At 41.3% G+C, this 22900-nt stretch overlaps 1 protein-coding gene across 3 annotated transcripts in view; it reads right to left on the reverse strand.

Annotated features, from left to right (window-relative positions):
- Positions 1–349: 349 nt before the first annotated feature.
- Positions 350–22900, reverse strand: part of LOC148015966 (uncharacterized) — an 82575-nt gene continuing 60024 nt past the window's right edge. For 2 of the 3 annotated variants that reach the window (XM_087664301.1, XM_087664299.1), the window contains 3 exons: positions 11037–11120; positions 10775–10957; positions 350–791 (listed from right to left, as the gene is read on the reverse strand). In XM_087664301.1, coding sequence (XP_087520427.1) covers positions 10811–10957; positions 11037–11120 — 231 coding nt within the window. In that variant the 3' untranslated portion in view covers positions 350–791; positions 10775–10810. Of the gene's footprint in view, positions 792–824; positions 1329–10774; positions 10958–11036; positions 11121–22900 lie in introns of those variants that run through there. The other variant, XM_087664300.1, reaches the window with a different exon arrangement.

A 22900-nucleotide genomic window follows, 5' to 3' on the forward strand; every position in this document is an offset into this window, starting at 1 on the left:
ACTAGAAATGCCATGTTACAACCAAGATGATGACTACTCTGGGATGAACCTCAACGTCTTAAACTAGTTTAGGATTTTAATTCAAGTCACTACATTTCCGTGTTTTTCAAATTCTAATATGCTCAAAATTGTATGGGCATGATGTATCATGATAGGTGTTATTGGTCCTTTGATATATTTTTTAGTTTTCAACACAAAATACATTATAAGGACATGATGTACTTGTGTGTGCGTGCGTGCGTGTGTGGGTGTGTGAAGATAAGCAAACATCTTGCTTTGTCACGCTTACTTGAAACAATAACAATGAAGTTTTTCATAAACACAATAATTACATTATAACAATGCCATTTGATTTACTCATTCTCATGATATATGAGCAACAACAAATACTTCTAAGGCTTCAACATATATACGGAGGCCATCTTTATTATCAAATGCACAAGGAAGCCCTTGGATCATCACCTTCTTTCTAACATCCGGTAGGCTTTTGAGAAAAACCTATTCTACATTATACATATTTTTACATAAATATTAAATCACAAGGGACATGTTGAATGCCATTATGACCATCTAGTTGTGTGATATTATGACCACCTCCTTGATTAAACAATTGTGCCATCATATGCAAATTGGTCCCTCTCTCTCTCTCTCTCTCTCTCTCTCTCTCTCTCTCTCTACCCTAGATCTACCCCTACCCCAGAAATGCCATGCACTGCTCCAAATCCTGATTTGCCAAAGTCTCCTTTGAAGATGGAAGGAGAAGCATCCTTCTTGTAAACTTGGTCATTTAGCTGTGCATAATACAAAAGTGAACATCAGCTGACATTCAAACTAACATGAAGTTAACAAATTGGGCAACAATATAATTTGATGCATGCGATTTAAGTATAATGGGGTGAGCTTATTTAGAAATAGAGTAGTTTGATTATTGTGTGGCTTGGATAAGCTAATGATGGCGAACTCCACGAGTAAATGGCTATTTTCGGCCAACTTAACACATCATCCCCTTAACGAAAAAGATCTTTGAGTTAATGATTGAAATTGATATTTTGGGTACAAATAGAGCCTCTTGTCTTGAAGATGACATTAATTGATACTAGCTTGGGTCTCCATGGTAACCTACAACCATTTTTTACATAACGGAAGGAGCAACAAGTAAATGTTTTGGCTCATATAATTCAAACAGATTATGCAAACTTGCCTTTGGGACTGGTTGAGATGAAGGCATTGGATCACCAATTGTCTCGAAAGTGGTTTGTCTTGTCCCAGCTGAGAGGTAGCCATCCTCTTGAACTAGTTGTCATGATTAGTAAGCGCCATCCTCCAACCTAGCTTTAGGTGAGTTGATGGTATCGTGTATCAAAGTAGACAAAGGAATATGTTAAAGGAGTGGAGTGGAGCTCCATAGAGAGGAATCTCCAAAAAGAGATTACATTACAATAAGAGGAAAAGCAAATCTCCCCTCACCCCCCTCCTTCCCCTTTTTTACGATTTTATTGAAACAAGCCATGTAATAAAGTGCCTAAACCATATACAATGGGATTGATTTGCCGCAAATTTGAAAATTAGGGTATTGAGATTCCAATTTCTACATTCTCCATTCAATAAGTTTATCTTCTTCTTTTTGCTTTGCTTTGATTAGGTTGAGTAGAGAATCCGCCTTGGATGAGTATTAGATAGGTATATATGTAGCATATGGATGAAATTTCAGCAATAGAGCTTGTGAAAGTGAAGAGAGATCTCCAATATATAGGTGTGAGGCTTGGGTGTTAAAAATGGAAAGTGAAGCCTACAAAAGATAACTGTCTATTGAAAATGACAAGTGTTAAGCAAAGTGATAAGTATAGGGATACTTATCACTTTCAAATGACACATGTTCTATTCTAGATGCTACATGTCAATTTTGTAGGGAAAGAAGTTTTTAAAGCTTCTAGTGTAAAAATATCTTAGCTGGTTGAGAACTTGATATAGTTACTAAAGACAAAATTATTCCTTGCAAAATTTAGAGTTTTTGCCATGAACAAAATTTTCATTGGAGTAACTTTCCAAAATAGTAACTTCTCAAAATAGTAACTTCCTAAACTTTAGGAGTCACCAAATTTGGATCTAAAAGAGCTTCATTATAAAGGTTTAATGGTTCATGGTTTGTTTCTTTGATCATGAGCATCTAGTTTGAAACACTCATTATGTAGACTTTACTACCAGAGTGAAAAAGTTTGTCATCTCAGCTTTTGGGTTAATTTGACCACTCAACTATACTTCTAGTCCTCTTGGACATCTCGTATAGGACAATCTAATTGTAGTAGAGGGTGATGTGGCCATTGACCATCCTTGAATTAAAAAATAAGTATCTAATTGTATTTTAAATACTCAAAGAATAGAGAGCTCATATTTCAAGCTCTATGAGCATCAAATGAATGTGAATCATTGAGCCAATACATCTTAAAAATATGTGATATATAAATGGTTGGTTACATTTCCTCCCCCCTGAAATCTGTCCTCAAGATGTTTCTTGAAATACTTTTTTTCCTAGAGCTTCTTCATAAGATACAAGTGTTTTTGGATTGTCTTTGAAATACTACCATCCATTAATAATCTAAATAAGTAAATTTTAAATTTCCACAAAAGTTTTCTGTAAGCGTTCCTTCCTCATTTCTTGGCTATGTGGAAAACTATTTATTCATCTGCTTTAGGTGGATCCTCTAACTAAGGGTTTAGATGGGACATCCAATAATTTGGAAGTTGTGACCTGTAACAAGTATCATTAACCTTTTCACTGGCTTGAAATATCACATAATGTCTTGTTGTAGCTTAATGACTTGCGATGATGGCTTGTTAGAGTTTTTTAGACAAGCTTTGCCAAATATCAACCACACCCAATCTCCTTGAAAAGCAAAGGGTCTTCTATGCTCATCTACTACTTTCTTTTGTTTTTCTCGAGATCTTTGAATAACTCATCTGTCTTGGTAAAAAGATGTATCCATGTCACACGGACTCTTTGGCATGAAATATCTATTGTCATGTGAACTACGTAAGAATGTTGATCCCAAAAATATTGTCACTATAGAAAAGTTGTTACAAGGAAGTTCTTGCTCTGATATCAATGTATAACACTGGAAAGAATGCAAGAGTGATAATCTTTTGAGCTATCAATTTGATCAGCTATCACTATGAAACTAAATTGTAGAGACAGATAGACAGAGAGAGTACTAACAATATTAACGTCTCTAAAAGGCCAATGTGGCCTATGAGACTACACCAAAATATACAAAGAAATGTCTTTCTCATCTTAAAAATAAAAGGTATGCCTATGGGACTAGATTTTAGGCATATACTCCTAAGAACATATTTGTGATGTTGATGTAAGTGATACAAGTAAGAAGGAAGAAAAAGAAAGATATGGATGTTCTTTTTCTCAATGAGGTACCTTACTCACGAATAAATATAGCATTTTGTGATTGAGGTGCCTCGACATTTGTCTTCTATGGTGCTCAATGATAACTCTAATCTGTCTATGATAAGGGTGTCTAGGCTTCCTTCTAAGGGGGCGTGGGTGTCTACTAGATAGATAGTTGCTTCATTATTATAAAAATCTTGTGGTGTGTAGATTAGAATTCTAGAAAGTGGATTTCTTTGTAGAGAAATCTCATATCATGATTTCGGAATTTGTTTTGAAAATTTACTTAGAAAGATATTTCATATGATACTCATATTGGGGAGTCCTACAACTGTAAGAGTCTTCGATGCTCTAAAAGTTCTACCCCTTAAGAGTTTATCCAACTATATTTTTGCAAACACTAAAAAGGAGAAGTAGAAATGCTTCAAATGAAGTGTTTAGGGTTTGTTTACACCTTGTATCCTAAAAAGCAACAATGAGATGAGAGGGAAATTGGATGATTCAGTGCTAATGAGAAATATGGCTACATGACAAACTATGGAAATTTGATCTTCCTTTATTGCTCTAGATAAGACAATAACAAAGAAACTTGATATCAATGAGAAAACTAGACACTAGTTTCTAGGAAAAGGTACTCTAGAGTAAAAAGGGTAAGTCAAGTAGCGTAGGCCAAGGGTCCCAACCAACTATCACGAAGGGCGACAAGTGGAGAAACACTTGGAAGCTTGACAAGGCATGTCTAAGTCCAGGTTCATGTGAGAAATTATGGCCCCTCTCACCCTTCTTTTCTTTTATCTATCCTTTCATTTCCGTACTACCTTGCTGCCCACGGAGGCGCGTAGATATCATGGGACCATCCTTGGCCGTGAACAATGTATCCAAGGATGCAAACGTAACCCAAGAAGTCTACGTTTTTTCCACATAATTTTGTTTAAAGTTATTTGAAACTTTTAGAGAAATATTGTTGCTAAAAGGTTAAATGAAGAAAGAATTAAAGAACTAGGCCAATATATAAGGGCTAGACTAAGATGATGTCACTTCCTAGGGAAACAATAAAAGACCAACTAATGACATTATGAGGAGACTAAAAATACATATATATACTCATAGGATGACCATAGGAGGTAATTGACCGTTTTTCAAAATCTCTTTAAGACTAAGGCTTTGAGATTATCTCACGTAGCTCACCAATACAAGGGGAAGAGACTTAAGGATAGTAATAGACCATGAGCATTCATGTTGAGAACTATTGTCCTATTAGAGAAGTTGATTGTTTAGTAAATAGTGGTTTAAGAGTTGTGCTCAATCCCCAAGTTGAGAGGAATATACTGAATAGAAAGATATAAGATATGTGTGTCTTCTTGAACCACAACTTATGCTTGTATGGATGCATTGTTATTGAAGATATAGATCATGCAATGGTATCAACTTGAAATGTTTGTAAATACAAGTGGATTGTTTAATTAGAATTACTATTTAGGAGATGCATGTGCCTCCATATGGTTGTTCATGGATGCAATTGAAGAGGACTATCATGGATTTGGAATATATAAACTAGGAAGATTTTTTTGGGGGCATCGGATCCCCACCCCTAATCTTGCTAGGGTTGGCTTTATTACCCAACCACATTTATTACCACCTAGAGTGTGAGATCACCACCTAGAACAATGAGCTCAAACGTTTGCGGAAGGTTTTCTCCTATGGTGACGTGGGGAAAGATAGGAGCATTGGTCATGTTAATGTTTGCCTAAGATGAGAAAAGAAATCCTTAGTAAGCATGGTGTATGGGCACTGGAGAGAGCCCAATTCTAGAAAGGGGTAAGGATTAGAGATCCGGAAAGGGGTCACAATATCTAATGAAGGGATATCAACCTCAGATTGAGATTAGCTAACTAAATCAAATAAAGATTAATTGTTTTGAAAGGACTATTTTCAACTATTTTTATGTTGTGCCTAAAGGACATTCAACAAACCTCGTGTAACAAGATAATTAATGAAGTTGTTTATATGTGTCCTCATAGCATGGTAGGATCCTTAATTATATAACTAAAATGTCAAATGCATGGGTGGATAGTTGGTGGATAGCTGTCATTATGACACTATCCTACAAACAGAGGAATCTATTAGTCGGGAATTCTACAAGCATTTGGCCCCTCCTAACTAGATTATAGGAGGGGTCAAATGTTTGACTAGCTAGGGTCAAGTTGTAGAACCTGACTAGCATCGTTTTATGAGGTAAGAGTGACATTATACTAAGGCAAAGGAGTGGAGGCTGAGCTCCCTCTCATCTCTCACTTTGTTTGAACCAAGTGAAGTGTTAGACCACTCTTGGTCTTGATTGGTTGCAAAGTAATCTTTCTTGACCAAGTCCTACATTACTAATTAAGACAAAGAAGTCATAGGTTCCTCGGGTTGATTCCAGTGGATCGAGGCTATGACATTTTACTGCAAGGTAGACTCAGAAGTCACCTAACCAGCTAAGTCCATGAATCCTAAGGGGCCCAAACAATGCTGCTCAAAAAAGGAATTCCAGCAACTACCAAATGTCACCCTCCTTGGCTTTTGGCTAGAGCTGGGTATGTCGCATACACAATGGATGCTCAAGGAGTGGAAGGCTGTCCAATAGCCACCAAGGTTGATGACTAATAGAGGAGAAGGCAAGAGAGGCCAACATGCAGCAGGCTGGATCGTGCTGCAGGTGGTAGGCAGCAGGCTGAGAAGAGAAGGTAGTATGGCAATGACTACAAAAAGGGCAAGCAATGGCTGAGAAGGTGAGTGATGGCTGCAAGGTGCCAAAGGATAGCACCACAGCAACTCCTAAACTGATGGGACAGTAGGGCTGCAGCTGGAGATGAGAAACATGACTATAATAATGGCAATGATGAGAGAGGCAGCAAGGAGTAGTTGGGGAGCTGGGACTGAAGTAAGGATAAACAGGGATAAAAGTGCCAATGACAATGATTCCCCTGATAGAGCTTTCTCATTCAATTATCCTACCAAAGTTCTAGAAATTTGTAATTAATTCGAAAATTCCTTTTGTCACCTTCCATGGGTTTGGCTATGGAAGGCTGCCCAATAGCCAGTAAGGTCAACAACTACTAGAGGAGAAGGCAAGAGAGGCCAACATGCAGCAGGCTGGATCGTGCCGCAGGTGGTAGGCAGCAGGCTGAGAAGAGAAGGCAGCATGGCAATGACTACAAAAAGGGCAAGTAATGGCTGAGAAGGCGAGTGATGGATGATGGCTGCAAGGTGCCAAAGGATAGCACCGCAGCAACTCCTACACTGATGGGACAGAAGGGCTGCAGCTGGAGACCAGAAACATGACTATAATAATGGCGATGATGAGAGAGGCAGCAAGGAGTAGTAGAGGAGCTGGGACTTCAGTAGGGATAAACAGGGATAAAAGTGCCAATGACAATGATTCCCTGGATAGAGCTTTCTCATTCAATCATCCTATCAAAGTACTAGAAATTTGTAATTAATTCGAAAATTTCTTTTGTCACCTTCCATGGCTTGTGCTAGGGGTGGATACATCACAAACACAATGGGTGCTCAACAAGTGGACGGCTTTGTTGAGAAACCCTTCACCCGCAGTTTTGCATTTAGGGTTGTGTTTTGCATTTAAGGTTTCACAGTGGATAGCCTCAAAAAGGGGCTAGGCGCCCATAGTGGGGCGCCACCCTAGACAGCTGATGCCCTCCCTCTGGGTGCCATCCTATAGTCTCTTGCCTATTTATAGGCTGCCTCTATCACTCATTAGACACAGTTGATTCATTCAATCTGTCACCTCCTCTCTCCAACCTCTCCACTACCATCACACCCCTTCAAGAGGACATTGCGGTTCGTGGTTCGTGGCTGTCTTCATAGTCTTCCTTGTGCTATAGCGCCCTTGTTCCCTCGTATCACATTCACTCCATGATTCAGATCTTCATCATTCCATTCATTAGAGTTTCTTCTCTCTTCTCAATGTTGTCACAGTGGACAGCCCCAAAAAGGGGCTAGATGCCCACAGTGGGGCACCACCCTAGACAACTGACTCCCTCCCTCTGGGCGCCACCCTACACAATCTCTTGCCTATTTATAGGCTGCCTCTGTCACTCATTAGACACGGATGATTCATTCAGTTAGTCACCTCTTCTCTCCAACCTCTCCACTACCCTCACATCCCTTCAGGACATTGCAATTCGTGGTTCATGGTTATCTTCATCATCTTTCTTGTGCTATGGCACCTTGTTCCCTTGTATCACATTCACTTCATGATTCAGATCTTCATCATTCCATTCATCAGAGTTTCTTCTCTCTTCTCCACATTTGCTGAGTTCACTCTGTGTTCCTCCCCGCAAAACCTATTATCTCGCTGGTGCGTCATCTTTTGACATGGTATTAGAGCTAGATCTACTCAAACAGTAGCAAAGATCCTCCACTCCAGTGAAGGCAAAACCGGTGGCGAGTTCAGCATCCACTTCTCTTCTTCTTCCGCTACATCAACATCCTAACTAGCGGTTGCTCCCTCCTGCTTTTGTTGTTTTCCAGCTTGCGTTCAAGGCTGTTGTTGCCACCTCCACCTCCCAAACTGCTAGTGGCTCCTCCCTCTTGCAGGCGGTTGTTCTCTATTGTTGGCGGCTCCTCCTTGATGCTGGCAGATGTTCTCTGCAACTTGGCGGCTATTCTCTTTAACTCAACAGCTCCACCATACTACTATACCCTGTGTTTTTCTATTGGTTGCAACCTCTTACCACTAATAGCATCCTCCTCCCACTGGCAGTTCACTTCCAACCCTTGCACTACCCTCACATCCCTTGAGGCGAACATTGTAGTTCATGGTCCGTGGCTGACCTCTTCCTTCTTCAGCAAGGCATACTAGTACCCATGGCTTCTTTACCAACAGATGACCAGACTACTGGGTGCTCCTACTGTGGTGTCACCTAACTCACCACCAATGCTTGCTACCTTCGACCTTTGCTCCCCACCCCCTCCGAGTATATGCATCTCGCACTAAGTCATTTCAAGCACACGGCAGCTCTAAGACCTTACAAGGTGATAAGCCCTCCTGGAGACCACCCCACTGCGTGGAGGTTTCCCCCACCCACTTTCGGGTACAGTGGCTCCCACGGCCCACATCTCCTCCACAATCCACTCTCCTGAGAGCCCGCGATTGTTCCCCACCCTTGGCTCATCCTGAGCCTCCTTCTTCCCCACCCTCTTCCACTCAGGTTCGAGAGGCCACTTCTAGGTGCTTTCCGGCTTCTTCTTCCAAGCCCCAGATACCTTCTTCGGCACAACCGGCAACACTTCCTTCATCATCAGATGCTTTGCAATCCATGAGCCATAAGTGGTTGGATCCCCTTTCTCTCTCCTCAAACTCGGATTCAAAGGGGGATTTTCTTATTTCACCCTCAGAGGGGGCTTCCAGTTCTTCTTCGACTTCAAAGGGGGACTCCTACTTCTACTCCTTCAGATTCAGAGAGGGACCCTATGTGCCATGAAGTTCTTTACACACCACCACCTTTCACTTTCGAGGAGTGGCTCACCTTTGAGCAATCATTTCCTCTCCTCATACCTAGGATCTAGAGGATCTACCTAGATTGAGGCCCTTGGGTCTTTAGCAACGCCTTGGTGGCTAGGCCTTCATATTCCTTCCAGTATGGAGTCAGGAGCTAGTAGCTTCTCTCCCGAGGTTGAGTTTCAGGTTCTACAACTCATCCAATCTCCTGCCTATCTTCAAAGGTCTCCTTCAAGTGGTATTCTCAAATTACACGGTGGATTTTCTTCGTCCCTTGGTCAGCATGGAGCCAACTCCCGAGATCGAGTACGGGCGTATCCTTATGCTTCTCAGCACCACACAAAGTCCGACATTCCTCCTATGCATTGCATGTTTTCATCATCTTTGTACTAGGGCACTTGGGTAAGTGAACAATTTCTGCACGAGGGACACTGTCCAAGTGGCACCTGCTACATGAGCATTCTTCAGCATGTAGCATTCCATCACCTCACTCTTCTCGTTCCCCTTTTTGGGCCTGAGAGGGGGTGTTGAGAAACCCTTCACCCGTAGTTTTGCGTTCTACATTTTGCGTTTAGGGTTGTGTTTTGCATTTAGGGTTTCACATTTTGCGTTTAGGGTTTCACAGTGAACAACCCCAAAAAGGGGCTAGGCACCCACAGTGGGGCGCCACCCTAGACAGCTGACACCCTTCCTCCGGACGCCACCCTACACAGTCTCTTGCCTATTTATAGGCTGCCTCTGTCACTCATTAGACATGGCTGATTCATTCAGTCCGTCACCTCTTCTCTCCAACCTCTCCACTACCCTCACACCTCTTCACGAGGACATTGCAATTCGTGGTTCGTGGTTGTCTTCATCGTCTTCCTTGTGTTACGGCACCCTTGTTTCCTTGTATCACATTCACTCCATGATTTAGATCATCATTGCATTCATCAGAGTTTCTTCTCTCTTCTCTTCTCTTCTCCATGTTTGCCGAGTTCACTCCGTGTTCCTCCCCGCAAACCCTACTGTCTCGCTGGTACGTCATTTTTTGACAGGCTTTCCCCCATGGTTGAAGTGAGTGGTTTAAACGGCAATTGTCATTCTAAATTTACAAGGGCAATGCTAGAGAGGCAGTCCAAAGTTATTGCTGATTTCATGACTTCGTACAGCAAGTATGCACCTTCACAGTCTAGAGAATCCATATGCATAATTGATGTTCCCTTGACACTGGAAATGTCCTTGTGTAGACTTAGTTGAATTCTCACCTTTGCCTTGTTCAACAGCCTTGAGGTCTATTCGTTGAGATTTTACAACTGCTCATCATGTGGTTGAAGATCATTGTAGAGCTATGGACCTCTAGCCTGCTTAAACTATCTTGGACATTGATGAGCTACTATTTACGAGAGTACTAATTGTTTCTCCATCATGCACTTCTTTAAGGAATATTTTTGTGCTATCTCCGCCAACCCAAGCCTCTGTGGTTCTTTTCACTTTGATTATTTACTCTCTTTCATGTTCATACTTCGTTAAAATCAAGCGGGTGTGTTAGAAACATGTGATGCTGCCCAATAAATGTAACCAGGGGATTCCTTGGCCAAGCTCTTGGAAGATTGTGTCACGCCTTGGGGGAGACATTCATACTCAAATCTAACGTGGGAACAAGTACAACCCTCTAGGGACTAGTATTATTTATGGATTTATCGAATAATATCAGTAACCTCCCCTTCCAAGAAAAATCTCTGACCAATCACTAATGACAATATATTCCAGAATCTTCTACCAGTTGTCAGACATTCTCAACATAAACTTTCAAGGTTACCATTGAAAAACAACCTAATGTTTAAATGATACAATGTAAAAAATGCTTTAAATAAGCACTGATGAAATCCAACCTTGGAATGTCCGTCTTCTTTATAGTTGCCTGTTTATCAGTACTTTGGGAATTTTGACAATTGTGTGCCAGTTATTGCTCTCAGATTTCCAAACTGCTGGTGTACAATATCAGAGATAGCAGCTTCTGCTTCATGCAGCTTACGCTCACTTTCAAATTTCTTCTGTTCTTGCCCAGCTTGTATCTGTTCTTACAGCACAACACAATACTAATTTTATCCAAGCAAAGTGCCAAAAACCATTGTGAAAATGCAAGTTAATCACCTCTTCTAATTGTTTCTGACTTAGCTCTGCTAGACTCCTTGCATTGCTCACTTCTTTCTCCAAACTCTTTCTTTCTTCTTTATGCTGCAGCCCAATGAAAAATTAGGAGACAACTGATGAGAAGAATATTATTTTACATACTTGGTGTTCTGCATTCCAATGCACACCATATTATTTTTGTTACTTCATGAATTCTGCACTCAAATATGTGCCTATTTAAGGACGTTTTGGCCTTCAATGACATTGCAAATGACCACTATCAGGCATGCAAAGTCACCACCTTAAGCAAGAATTTGGGACAGCAAGAAGAGATAACTGTGATAACAAAACTGACTTCGGGTTTTTAATTCTCTGAGTAGAATTCAAAACATGCACCAAGAGGCCTGAATATGCATATATTGCCATGAGAAATCCGCACCTCCTCAATAAAAGCTTTTGCAATATCCACCCAAGGGTGCTGCTCCAAAAAAATGCCTTGTTAGAGAGCTAATTGAAGAGCTACAATGTATTTCTTGATACATGAAAGGGCAGCCCCCCCCATATGCTTTGGATCACTGACATGGTCCCAAGACACCCAAGTCTAACCTGAACGATTTCCTTGTTTCTTCCAAAGTATAGATCAAATTCGTTGCACCAATTCATCCAAACCTTTTTGAGTCCAAGGTAGCAACAATAGGAAGAAGGAAATCATACTAATCATAACACTCTGTCCTTTGAGACGAACATGCAAAGGCTAGCCTTGAGATTTCCAGGATACAAATGTATCCCTTATGCAACCAGACATCTAGTCCAACAAATTCTTGGGTCTTTTTGACTTCGTTTGTGAACCCAATTTTGTTGAAGCAGTTTGTAGGCTGTTACTGTGTGGCTCACAGATCATGACAACATTCTTGATGAGTATATGGTATGAAAAAAAGTATATGAATATTGATGATTGTGCCCTAATTTTATCTAAATAACCCACATGTCTAGTTATCATCCCTTTAAGAACAATCTTGCTCTGCCATCCCAAATCTTTGCATATTACTATGCAAACCTGATGCTAACTCCCAAACAAAGCCCAAGCAACCATAGCTCAGGCCACATTATTTTTCTCAGTCCTTAGAAACATGCAAGAGTCATCAGCCAATGATTGACCAACAAATCTTTGCACCACTTAAAAGGGTAAGACCCATAATATCTCCATTCGAGGCAATCTTATCTAGTAAACTCAACATGGGCCAAAGCAAACGATCAAGGGCTGAGAGGGCAACTGTGCCTCAAAAATAAGAAAGAGCAATCTCTTCAAAGAACCCTCTATTGAGCAAAAATCTTGCAGCCCCACCATGACTGATAATATTTGTGATATTAACCATCCGAAGACCAAAACCTATAAGAGCCATCAGTTCTTGTAAAAAAGACCAACTAACATGATCATAAGCTTTCTCTGTGGCAAGTTGGACCATTACCACTTTCTGTCCAGATGCTTGCTCATCACAGGGAGTACTTTTTGCAACCTGTTTGCAAAAACCTTCATAAAGATTGTATACAGTGACTCCACATAATTTGCCTCTAGTGATTTAACTCCATAGGTGTAGGTACTTTAGGCAGCAAACAAAGCAAGGGCAACTTCCAATCAGAAGACATCACACCCAACCTCCATACCTCCTAATACATAAGAGTGAGGGGAGCCGAGAGATGTTCCAAATAAGCTCCAAATAGTTTATTTGGCAAGTCATCCCAACCTAGACTTTCTCTATGAGGAAGATGCAACAAAACATACTCCACTTCATCCTCTGAAATCCAAAGTTGTTGCTCACTCATAAGTGACTTGATCACATACAAATCTATTACATACCTTTGGGCTACATTGATAGAATCCGAAACAATCTCTACCAAGCCCAAAAGAGATGAATAATAATCCATGTACATACTGAGAATATCTATGGCTACATAACCATGAGACCCAAAGAATCTAGTAAGCACATAGTATTCTCTGGTACATATGTTTGATGCAATCTCTCTCTCTCTCTCTCTCTCTCTCTCTCTCTCTCTCTCTCTCTCTGTGGCCACAGCATTGCACAGAATACAGGAGCCATGCTGCCCAACACCCATCGAAGATCCAAAGATATGGCACTCCTATGTAGAGAGACTATATGATATACCACACCAGCCACTATTTCCTCACCCTACCACATCCACTTTCTTCACACATGATGTGGTGAAGAGAGTGATAAGCGCACCCACAACATGGACAGTTGATGGATCACACAAGTATATTTGGTGAGCACTTCATTTACTTAGTGGATGTTTTGGCTCCTCTCCTTGCTCTCATGTTTAACAGGGCTGCGGGCACTAGTTTAAGGCTTCCCAAACAAGTGGACTATGCATACCATCGTGTCTATCCACAAGTCTAGAGATTCCCTAGATCCTGGTAACTACAAGACCATCATGGTGGGACACACATTGGCCAAGTTATATGGAGCAATAAAGGAGGTGGAGCTTGGCACCTGTGCAGAGAGAGGGAGGAAGATTGAGAATAACAAGACAATCTAGATTTAGAAGCTCTTTGAACATGACTACATCTTCACCCACAAAGGCATGATCAAGTAAGTGAAAGCAAGGAAGAAGAGACTCTATTGCCGCTTTGTGGATTCCACAAAGCTTTTGATATAGTCCCACGAGATAGACTAATACAGAGGCTACAAACACGAGGGATCCTATGGGGGAACGAAAAAAACAAGAATGAGACCATGATAGCATCATAGTTGCATTTGTACTACGTATGGACTAGTTCGTTCCATATGGTTCATACCGTACAGTGCGTATCTGTACCAATTCGTACCAAAAAACAGGCTATTTTTTGGCCTATGAAGACTAGACCAAACAATATCTTTTAACTCCTTCAGAATTTCAAGTCTCTCTCACTCACTCTCTCCCCCAACTTCCAAGATGAGTGTGCAATTCCAAGAGCACCCCTCCCCTCTCTCTCTCTCTCTCTCTCTCTCTCTCTCTCTCTCTCACAAAAGAATAAAGAGCCTCTGTATCCATCCACCCTACACTTTGCTTTGTTGTATGATGTTACATATACACTCCCATCTGTCTTCTAGTAGCGCGTTTCGCATGTTGTGCATGAGGTTTTACCTTGTTACCCTCATGTATTCATCCTATTAACTCAAGTGACATTGCTATTTTAGCTCTAAACATGTGTTCTATTATATATAAACCAAAATAACTAAGTTTTTGATTTTTTTTCGTACTAATATCGTACCGTACCTTATAAAATCATAAGGTACCAATTAGTACCGTATTTTATCGTACCATACTGTATCATACCTTTTGTACTTGACAACCTTAGATAGCATCAAAGAGACTTAACTAATTGATAATGAAGCAAGTTTATTATTTTATAGCTTTCTAGCTTGGATATACACCTCGCTCTTGGCTTATAGGATTCAATTACATATGCCTCTAGCACTTGTGCCTCTAACACCACATACATTTTAACACCCTCCCTTCGTGCCAACTTACCCTCTAGATAATTGTACCTAAGGATGTAAATCTCCCCTTAATTCCTACAAGGCCTCTAGCTCATGCAATGTCAAACAAAGTGTAGGCAATTTAGAAGAGAGTTTCAAGACATTCTTCAAAGTTTGTTTCCTTTATAAATTTTTCTTCTGGCCCCATCATTCTTTCTTGGTGTGTCCAAACTTGTTGTAGCTTTTGCACCTTGGTTTTTCTTTATTCCAATAGTCTTGCTATTTGTGTCCATTTCTCCTAAAGTGTAGTTGATACGGGGCTCGGTATAGAGTCTTTGGCTTTCTCCTTAAGTTTACCTTGTTGCTCATATAAAGCGGCTTCAATTGCATTGAATTTTCTATCACATGCATTCCTTAGTGTTGCTACCACCTGCTCATAACCTTTGTTAGGTTTATCAACACCATTGAGCAGCATGGCAATGGCTTCATCTTCTTCAATAACTTTGCCTATTAAAGATTGCTATGCGTTCAAGCTTTTAAATTTGTTTATCAATGATGTTAGGAAATCATATTGGTTTAGATCAAGTGAAACCAGTCTTCCTCCTCGAATAGGGTAGTAAATATAACCTAATTAATTACTAATTACAACAAGTATAAAATTCACATAAACTGAAAATGCACACTTTTACCACTTTAATCTTCGACATTGGACACCTGCTTGGCCCCAAAATTGACACCTCTTGCGGTATTTCTTTATCTTATATTGCAAATGGAAGGAGTACAATTGAGATCCTCTAAGCTTCTCCACTAATCCAAGTGTCTCTTGCTGTCAAAACTGACCAGCAAGCTTCCAAATCAATTTGCCTGTTGGTTTGCTTGGGAATTGGTCTTCACCATGATCATTGAAAAACAAAATTCAGCCCCAAATTTGACATTGGCTTGCTGGCCTCTTGAATCTCCCTGCCCTCAATTTTAAGCACGCATCCCGATGCGGTTATCAAAACCTTGATTTTTTCTGCAAATTAGGATTTACAATAGAGATTGACTAAAATCTCTTCCTCTGATGGCTCAAATTGCTAGAAAATGCTAAGATAACTTGAGAGATGACTGGGAAGAAGAGAGAATGCTATAGAGAGAGAAATTTTAGGGTTTCATCGCAAGAAATATTGAAAAGCTAATGTTGCCCTGCTCAAACAGCCATAGAAGTTGTCGTCTACAGCGTAGGACCACTAGAAAGACTGTTGTAGCCTGCCCTATCTTGTATGCTGTCATTTGCACCAAAAGGACCTTGGGCTACTGTTACTACTCCTAGAGAGCTCCAAACTACTGTCACATGCTGTAGGACTGATCTCTGGAGGCCGCAAAATCACATCAGCAGCCTATCCTTGATCTCTAGCAACTTCCTTCTCTCTCACAATGGCTATAATAGACTCCACCAGCCCCTAAAAATGTTTTTCCTACTTACATGGGCAATTTTTTCCAAGTGGCAACCTTCTAATCCCATTTTTCAACATTATCTAGCTTTTTAAATTAGTTTTCAAAATTAATCTTAATTTTGAAAATTAATTTTCAGAATTATTATAGTGCTCAAAAAGTTAATTTCACCAACCAATAATTAAATTAGCTAGGCCAATTTGTCATCCAAGTATCCTTAAGCAATTATTAGCCCTTAGACGGGCATTAATCAATTAATTAATGCCTAGTCTCTAATGTCACCACTGACATTAGTGACCTATAAATTGGTCTAGGCCAAAATTTGACACCGAGTACTACCTAGTACATGTAAGGCATAACTTATTACAACTTTTCCTTTGACAATTAAGCTTGAAAATTTCCATTAACAAATTAATTGTAGAGTTTTTTTCTTGAGAGTTGAATATCTTATTGAGCTCCTCCTGCGACTCTTTTACATTTTTAATTCATGAAATGTGATGTAGGAGAGTATATGAAGGCTTCCCTATCAACTAGTCAAATAATACTATAATTTCACTATTTAAGAGTGGTGATCGTCTGATCCCTAGCAACTACAAGACTATCATGATCGGCTAAGCTTTGGCCAAGATACATGGATCTATACTGGAGTATAAACTCAGTTAGTGGGCTAAGATGCAATGCAAGAGAGCACAAGGACAAGCATGTTTCAAACACGAATATACCACACTAGACCATATCCTCACGCTCAGCCATTATTGAGGAGAGTCGAGCTTGAGACAAAAGGATCTATTCTTGCTTAATAGACTTCCGCAAAGCTTTTGATACAGTGTTGATCCGAGAAAATCACAAAAAAATATTTGTCTAACACTTTGTTGATTTTTTCTACATTTGGAGGTTTGAAATAAAGAAGAGGATGGGAACAACCTCTTGGAAAATCCAAGAAATCACTGGATGGAAATATTTCATGGACCGGTTTACCAAGGGGGGGTGAAGAGTAAAGATCAATGCAGGAAGGTGAAGGGAAAATATGTAATGTGAAAAGAAAAGACACGAAATGGATTTGGAGCCATCCAAAGGGCATATGAGACTCATAATGTCATAGCTTTGGAGCCTTATGATAATTCAAACAAATGGGATCCTTCTTAGAAGCATTAATGGAAGAAAAATCAGGCACATGATTTTGTAAGTTTTTTTAAAAATACTTCCACTCCAATCCAAAAAAACTTTTCGAATGAAAGTTGTAGCGCGTGAACTAAAGTTTCGGCTGGTATTTTTTTATAATTTTTTGGAGCTACCAGTGGGGAGATATGGCCAAAATGATGGACGCCAACTTTTTTCAACTGCGGTGGAGACCACCTCCCAATTTTATACACACCCACACTTTCTTCCCCACACTTAACACTTCCATAAAACATCATTCATTACACTCCCAACCCTTTCCCCTCTCTTCTCCTCTCTCTCAAGCTAATAAATCATTAGAATTTCCCTCCTAAATCACCCTCAAATCATCCTTAATTGTAGTAGTAATGTATGAATTCTCACCACTCTCTCTCCATTATTGCTAGATATGATCTTATTTTATGAAGATTCTCTATATTTTTTTATAGGAGAGCTCTTGGACTCAAGCTATGGAGGGGAGAATGGAGACAACTGACCTATGATGAAACTTGATTAAGTACAAAATTAGTCAACAAAACATCTAGATGGAGCTTTTACATTGATGAAACCGCTTTAATGCAGCTTTGGTGGTGTTAATTCTTATTCTATATTAACCTCCTCCCTAAACACCCTCAAGGCCTATATAAAGAGGCATTCTCCTTTCTAATTTGCAAGAGAGAGCCAAGAGGCATTCTTCAACCCTATTGAGTCATCCACATTCTCTCTCATGAGCTTATGTAGTTCATTCCCTTACTATAGCTTATGCATACTCTACAGTGTAACAAGCTTATGCTATTGGTGTCCATATTATGTATATTGATTATGTCTTGAGAATTCTCCATCTCTTGTGCCCTCTTAAGTTTTATTGATTCATCTATTTTTTGTAGTTCTCTCTCTCTCTCTCTCTCTCTCTCTCTCTCTAGTGATGAGATGTTCAGAGATATTGCTTTCTTTGACACTAGTGATGAGATGTTCAGAGATATTGCATTAGATGAAGTGGGATTAGTTAGATCAGCCCAAGATAGAGAGATAACAGAATATGGAACACACCTACTGGCACTAGGAAGTGCACATGGTTTGGCCATCCTTAACGGGCTACCACAGTGGCCAAGATCTAATGGCTTCACATGTTGGAATAACAAGAAGGGGTCAAGCACAGTGGACTATTTGATTGGATCACCCAACTTGCTACCTGACATAAAAAGTTTTGAAATCTCGGACAGACCAATTGGATTAGTAGCAGACCATGCTATTCTAGCTTTCACAATGCAATATGGGCATATACATGAAGCACAGTCACATATACCAAAATTACCACGCTATGATTTTGTGGAAGCGACCTCACACATATACAGCATTACTGTGCGAGATGCATTGAGGGAGCTAGACACATAGGCCTCTCTGGATGAGTTTACAGGACAGTTGGCCGAGATAATACACACTTCAGCAGCATACGCTTTCCCACACACTACACCGTCAGATAAACCTCCACGAGGTAATGCTCCACAGAATGGCTGGTATGATGATGAGTGCAGAGAGACACGAGCACGTTTTCAGCGAGAGCTGGCACTTGGTATATGCACCCATAAGCATGCTCGAACACTCTTCAGACGGTTGGTACGCAAAAAGAAGCAGGAATACCTGAGCAGACTAGAAACAGAAATGTATTCCATGTTCTTGGGGCAGGACAGCAAGAGAGCGTGGAAAAAGATGCATGAGAGCCAGCCACCCCTACAAATTACTAGACCGGATGATTGGCATGGATATGCTTGCACACTCTATGATATCCCTGGCCAAGAGCCTATGCCACTCCCCTCAACCTCAAGACCAGCAAATTGCAGATTTTTCACAGAAAAAAAAGTGAGGAATGCCATATGGAAGCTGAAAAATGGAAGAGCCCAAGACCATGAGGGTTTAGTGGCTGAACACTTCACGCATGCCTGTGATATTCTGGCACCAACGCTGGCTCACATCTTTAATAGGGCAGTTTGTGAGGGATTTCCAACCTGTTGGTCAGACCATATTATTGTGCCGCTCTTTAAGAGTGGAGACCCCGCGCTACCTAGTAACTACCGAACTATCATGATTGGACACATGCTGGCCAAGATATATGGCTCTATCGTGGAACAAGCGTTGAGTGAATGGGCCGAGATGCATGGCCTGAGGTCAAAAGGCCAGGCTGGCTTCAGGAGGGGACATACAACTCTAGACCATATCTTTACGTTGAGGGCAATCATTGAAGAAGGCAAGGCATTCAAGAAAAAGATCTACTGCTGTTTTGTGGACTTTCGCAAGGCCTTTGACACAGTGCCACGTGCTAGACTCATGAAAAGAATGCAAAACATTGATGTGCCCGTAGAGATACAGTGGAGTATCTATGCCCTATATGAGACAGTGACAGGCAGAGTACGAACACCTGAGGGCATCTCAGATACAGTCAATAGCACCATTGGGGTGAAACAAGGCTGTCCACTTTCACCGACACTTTTTGGGCTGTATATAGATGAAATTTCAGAATATGTGGATAGGACAGGTGGGGCCGGAGCCAGCCTAGCTGGAGTGCTGATACCATTACTGCTTTATGCCGATGATATTGTACTTATATCTGACTCACCTGAGGGACTAAATAGACACTTGGATGCATTATCAGCTTTTTGCAGAGATAGAGATCTTAAGGTGAACCTTGGGAAAACTAAAGTTATGGTATTTAACACTTCAGCTGCTTGGGTGACAAGAGCTGAGCACCAGTTTACTTTTGACGGAGAGCCAATGGAGATGGTTAGGCAGTATGTTTATTTGGGGGTCACATTGAAGGGACCACAGTTCTCTTGGAGAGAGACATCAGAGGCTCGTTTGGCAAAAGCATATGCAGCCTTAGGGGCATTGGAGAGGCAATGTGCTCACATACAATTCCATGAGCCGCGCACCAAACTGTGGCTTTTTGACACCTTGGTTACACCCACACTCCTATATGGGGCAGCTATTTGGGGTCCGAGTCTGTTTCACACGAGGAGACAGCCTTTGGGAGACCAGGATGGACCAGAGAAGGAATACTATGATGGATGGGAGCATATGGAAAGACCACTGGTCATGATGATCTCACGCATGATACGAGCGAAGAGCTCGACCCCACATGAGATTATCAGAGCTGAGTTGGGGGCATCACCCATGGTGGCTGAGGCCTTGGTTCAGGCAGTGACTTTCATACATAGACTATGGGAGCTCCCCCAAGATAGATACCCACGGCTAGCCCTGGCCTCTTCTAGACAACTAGCAGCAGACGGTGACAGACACTGTTGGTATGCTCAGATGAGCACATGGATGCGTCTACATGGTCTGCAGATTGACAGACTACCCCCCTTTGACTATAGCCTGGATTGCCCTACACTTGACCTAAGCCGATCAGAGCTAAACCATGTGATCAGAGCAGACATACTGAAGTTAGATACGGAGAAGACCTGGATCCAACCCCCCTCGCCCCATGGCACGAGGATGGCACACTACCAGACCCACTTCCTCCAGGTATCTGAGGATGGTTTCATCACCCGACCCAATTACATGGACACACAGCTGCCTCATGGACTACGCACAGCTATTGGTCAGATCCGCACCTCATCCCACCACCTGAGGATTGAGACAGGCAGATGGGAGGGTATACAGACAGAAGAACGCATATGCCCACTATGCGACAGAGAGCCAGAGACAGAGGAACACTACATCTGCCGATGCACTGTATATTACGACATACGAGGTAGATACCACTGTCTGTTTCGAGAGGGTTTTGGACCCCTGAGACGGATCATGCAGTATGAGGATCAGAGATGCTTGGGATTTTTCCTCTTGGAGCTCCAGAGGCGCAGAGCAACAATTCTACGGAGTAGGAGGCCCCCACAGCTCGGCTCACATAGACAGAGAGCAGTCACTGACTTTTTCATGGATACACGACAGAATATGGCAGATACCACTACTACTGCCACACAGCCTACAGGAATACATCATCATTGGACCTCATCTTCTGTAGGTGTCCCTTTGGATAGAGCAGTGGCACTTAGCCGGTCTAGGCGCCCACGTCCACCCGGACGAAGGCCTAGACATCCACATTACAGACAAATTAAAGCCATCATTGAGCGCCACAGGAGACAGATGCCAAGACGCCTTAGCTATGCAGAGATACACTTCCCTAGAGAACAGACATATCATTGATGGAGGGTTTTCCTTTCTCTACTCTCACTTTCAGATCACTGACATGTTTCCCTTTATGGGACACTATTTCATTTCATTTCATTTCCTTTTCAGTCTTATAGGCATGTTCTTCATCTTTCTTCTCGTTCTAGATGAGAAACACATCATCATCATTGTATGTACTGTTTTGGTCTCATAGGCCACATTGGCCTTTTAGAGATGTTAATATACTCTCTCTCTCTCTCTCTCTCTCTCTCTCTCTCTCTCTCTCTCTGTGTCTTAGTTTTCCTCTTTTCTCCCTCACAAGCTCCTCTCCCTCTTGCATAGCGTCCTAGTCCACTCTTCCATGACTAGGTGGTGCCCTTAGCTCATTCACTTTGTGGTAGAAGGGAGTTTGGCATAGTATAGAGGCTGCCATACCGAATTTCCTTCGTCAAGTGCCTCATACACGTATCATACAAAGATTGCAGAATATTGGAGTACCAAAGGGTATACGATGGGGTATCTATACATTATATAAGACAGTGGCACGTCATGTACAAGCACCTGGGGGGCTAGCAGAGAGAATTGACAGTACCATAGGAGTAAAACAAGGATGCTCGCTTTCACCCACATTGTTTGGTTTATACATAGATAAAGTGCTTGATTACATTGACCAAGGAGGAGGAGCCGGAGCTAGCCTAGCAGGGATGCTGATACCGATATTATTGTATGCAAATGCTATTGTTTTGTTTTCATTTCAGATTTATTCGAGATTACAATGTCACCTAGATGCTTTGCACATCTATTATAAAGATAGAGACCTCACAATGAACCTTGGGACGACCAAAACCATGGTCTTCAATACTTCAACACCATGGTCTTCAACACTTCCAAACCATGGTCTTCAATACTTCAACACCATGGGTGAATAGATTTGGTCTACGTTTTTCATTGAGAGGGGTATCAAAAACACATTTGGCACAAGAATATGCAACACTAGTGGTACTCAAGAGCCAACGTGCTCATATACAATTCCAGGAGCCTCACACCAAACTATGGTTATTTGACACCCTAGTCGTATCTACACTACTATATGGAGCAACAGACATCTTAGCCTACTCATTGATCAAATTGAAGCAAAGAGAGATTATTATGATGGCTGGACTAGCATGGAAAGGCCATTGATCATGATGATAGCACATATGATTAGGAGTAAGCCCTCCAACCCACATCCCATTGTTAGAGCAAAGCTAGGGGCAGCATCTACAATTACACATGCACTCTTCAAGGCAATGGTCTTTTGGCATAGATTATGGAAGCTTCCATGTCATAGATACTTGAGATTGGCACTAACTTCATCTAGACGACTAGTAGCAAGAGAAGAGAAGAACTGTTGGTTTTCACAAACGACTATTTGGATGAGCCTACATTGTTTAAATATTGATAGCCTTTCACCTTTTGACTACAACCTTAACTGCCCTACATTGAATTAGGTGATAAGAGCTAATATATTGAGAACTAAGACAGCGAAGACATGGACCCACCCACCACTCCCTCAAGGATCAAGGATGGAGTTCTAAAGGAGTCACTTCTTGTGTCTCTCTAATGATGGTTTCACTATTTGGCCAGTATACATGTGTGAAGACGCAA

The sequence above is a fragment of the Lygodium microphyllum genome, chromosome 23 (genome assembly GCF_053477565.2).
Source record: "Lygodium microphyllum isolate KBCC chromosome 23, Lygodium_microphyllum_v1.1.10, whole genome shotgun sequence".
In the NCBI taxonomy this organism is placed as follows: Eukaryota; Viridiplantae; Streptophyta; class Polypodiopsida; order Schizaeales; family Lygodiaceae; genus Lygodium; species Lygodium microphyllum.